This window comes from Galeopterus variegatus, unplaced genomic scaffold (assembly GCF_000696425.1).
Source record: "Galeopterus variegatus unplaced genomic scaffold, G_variegatus-3.0.2 Scaffold8072, whole genome shotgun sequence".
In the NCBI taxonomy this organism is placed as follows: domain Eukaryota; kingdom Metazoa; phylum Chordata; class Mammalia; order Dermoptera; family Cynocephalidae; genus Galeopterus; species Galeopterus variegatus.
In genome coordinates, this window is record NW_007734183.1 from 42,729 (window position 1) to 46,109 (window position 3,381).

Here is a 3,381-nt window from a genome sequence, read left to right on the forward strand (position 1 = left end):
GGTCCTCTTAATAGGGTCTTTTGCCAATCAAAAACTTTTAATTTTGGGCCGGCCCGGTGGCGCACTCGGTAGAGTGTGGCGCTTGGGAGCGCGGCGGTGCTCCCGCCGTGGGTTCGGATCCCATATAGAGACCGGTCCGCTCACTGGTTGAGCGCGGTGCAGGCGCGACACGGAGGGTTGCGATCCCATTACCGGTCACGAAAAAAGACAAAAAGGAAAAAGAAAAAAACTTTTAATTTTGATGAGATTTAGTTTATCAGTATTTCCTTTTATGGATCATGCTATTGGTGTCAAATCTCTTTCCCTTGCCCTATTTTATAGAAGATTTTATTCAATTTTTTTTCCTAGAAGTTTTATATTTTTATGTTTTAGGTTTAAGTCCATGATCCATTTGTGTTTATTTTTGCATACGGTATGAGGTTTAGGTCAAGTTCCTTTTTTGGCCTATAGATGTTGCTTCAGCACCACTTGCTGAAAAGGCTATACTTCCTCCATTTAATTGATTTTGCACATTTGTCAAAATCAGTTGGGCATATTTGTATGGGTTAAATCTAGGGTCTATATTATGTTCCATTGATCTATGTGTTTACTCCTCTGCCAATATCACACTATCTTGATTGATGAGGCTACTGATAGGTCTTAATAACAGATACAGTGATTCCTCCAACTTTATTCTTCTTTTTCAAAATTACTTTAGCTATTCTAGGACCTGAAGTTTCTGAATGCATTTTAGAATATGCTTGTCTATGTATATAAAAAAACCTTTCTGGGATTTCACGAGGAATTATATTAAACCGTATAGATCAGTTTGGGGAGAGCTGGCATCTATGATGCCAGTTAATTCAACCCATGAACATGGTATGTCTCTCCATTTATTTAGGTCTTCTTTGACATCTTACAGCAGCATTTTGTAATTTTCAGCATACAAATCATGCAAATGTTTGGTTAAGTGTATGCCTAATTATTTCATTATACTTGGACTGATTGTAAATGGTTTTTAATATAGATTTCTATATGTTCATTGTTAGTATATCAAAATGCAATTGATTTAGTATGCTGATCCTGTTACCAGCAACCTTGCTGAATTCACTCAATAGTTCTAGGACTTCTATTTTTGGTAGATTCCTTGCCATTTCCTACATATTTCCAATATGCTATCTGCAAATAGGGGCAGTTTTATTTCTTCCTTTCCAATCTTTCTGGCTTTAATTCTTCTTCATGCCTTGTCGCAGTGGCAAGAACTTCCAATAGTATATTGAATAAGGGTGGTGAGAGTGGACATCCTTGCCTTTTTCCCAATCTTAGGGGGAAACAATTCAGTCTTTCACCATTTAATATGATTTCTACTGTAGATATTTGCACATATTCTTTATCACGTTGAGGAAGTTCCCCACATTCCCAGCTTTCTAAGAGTTCTTTTCATGATTGGGTGCTAGATTTTGTCAAATGTTTTTTCTGCATCAATTGATATATGGTTTTTCTTCTTTATTCCATTTCTATGGTCAATTACATTGTTTAGTTTTAGTTGAAGCAGCCTCGTATGTCTTGGAATATGTCCTGCTTGGTCACAGCATATAATTCTTCTAATATGTTGCTGGATTCAGTTTGCTAATATTTTGTTAAGGATTTTTGTAGCCGAGGCGCCCCACGCTGGACCATTGTGTGGCTGCATCTTTGCCAGCTTTCCTGCCCACCCCAGTGAACCTGAGTTTTGCTAGGCTTGCTACTTGCTACTAGTCCTAAACATTTTAATGGCCTTTTGTCACTCTCACCATTTCACTTAGGTTTGGGATCCTTGGTGTGGACAGGCATCCATGTGTGGAATTTTAATTTTGTTTCCATTTTTGATGTAGAAAAGTGATGAAATATGGTGCTGACTACACAGTGTCTGCAGAGTGGTTAAATGCTTGAATAAATACGTCTTTATTCAGTATTTTCAGGGTTTGGCAATAGTACAGCTTTTCTGCTTGGGGACTCTGGGAGCTAAATTTCACTTTCACCTTGGCACACCTGTCTATCTGGTTGTTTTCACTTAGCAATGTTGGTCAAAGCAGGCTGCTGGTGTGTCCAGTGGCAGAAGCCCAGCTGTCCTGCATGGATCATTTATCTCTTTTGCTCACAGACATAGCTCCCGAGAAGATGTATCTTTCTTAACTACTAGTTACAGAGGCAATTAAGACAGGGCTTACTCTTTGGCTGCTGAGAAAAACAATGCACATAGCACACTCACATCTCCTGCATGGAGGTCACTGGTGTCACTTTCCTGTGCTACAGACAGGCCATTTGAAGATTATTAGCTAAACTTCACACTAACTATATAATTTCTTATAGGAAAAGGTAAGTTCCCTCTCCTTGAAAACGCAGACATATTTCATTCACAAATGTTTACCCTCTCCTGTAAGAAGACTTGGTACTTGTGCCTCTCAATTGTAAAGTACAGAACACGTTTACAATTAGTGTGGTCTATGTTATCAAATATGAAGCGTGATGAAGATGTCTTTGTACAGCCTCATTATTCTATAAAGCATACAGATTAAAGGTCAGTATTCGATGTGTCTACTCACTAGTTAAGGGACCCAACAGAGGGCTGAAAAGAATGTAAATAAAGGTCTGGGCAGCAACTGTGGTAGGCAGAATTTCTAAAATGGCTTACCAAAGATGACCCGCCCTAAATCCTGAACCGTTGAACGTGATGAGACATCATTCTTATGATTATGTTATGGTGTCCTAAAACAGGGTTATCTAGGTGGGTCCAGTGTAATCACACGAGCCCTTAAAGCAGGAGGTTTCTCCAGCTGGTGGCAGAAGAGAAAGTAAGATATGAACCACGAGGGGAATTCAGGGTTCCATTGCTCGCTGGAAGATGGAGGGGCCACGTGAGAAGAAGTGTAGGTGCCTTGAGGAGCTGAGAAAGGTCCCTGGCCTATAGTCAGCAAGGATATGGGGACCTCAGTCCTACAACTGCAAGGAACTGAATTTTGCCTACAGTCTGAATGAGATCGGGAGTGGATTTCTTTCTAAGAGGGACACAGCTCAAATTCAGATAAAGAGAGCAAACCACTAGTGCAGCATTCAGTTCATGGCAAGATCATCCTCTGACGGTTGGCAAACTGAAGTTGCATTCTTCTTTTAAGGATCCGATGAAATAGTTGCATATAATGAAATATCTCCTTCCATCCCAAATGCCTTTAACCCCTCTTCCTGTGATACCAACAGAATCAACCAAAACCAGCCTGCTCAGAAGCCAGATGTCCACACTCAAGAGCTCAGCTCGCAATGAAGGGAAGGACCGCCTCTCCAACTCGAGCAGCTGGAACACTGCTGCAAGTGACAAAGGCAAGCCAGATGGGTCTCTCTGTCCCAGGAAGCCCAGGCCAGCCT

At 40.7% G+C, this 3,381-nt stretch overlaps 1 protein-coding gene across 1 annotated transcript in view; it reads left to right on the forward strand.

Annotated features, from left to right (window-relative positions):
• LOC103608150 (von Willebrand factor A domain-containing protein 3B-like) overlaps positions 1–3,381 on the forward strand; it is a gene marked incomplete at both ends in the record, with an annotated part of 70,000 nt that overhangs the window by 23,132 nt on the left and 43,487 nt on the right. The window contains one exon of the mRNA XM_008592591.1: positions 3,217–3,336. Within this exon, the coding sequence (XP_008590813.1) occupies positions 3,217–3,336 (120 nt within the window). The remainder of the gene's footprint in view (positions 1–3,216; positions 3,337–3,381) is intronic.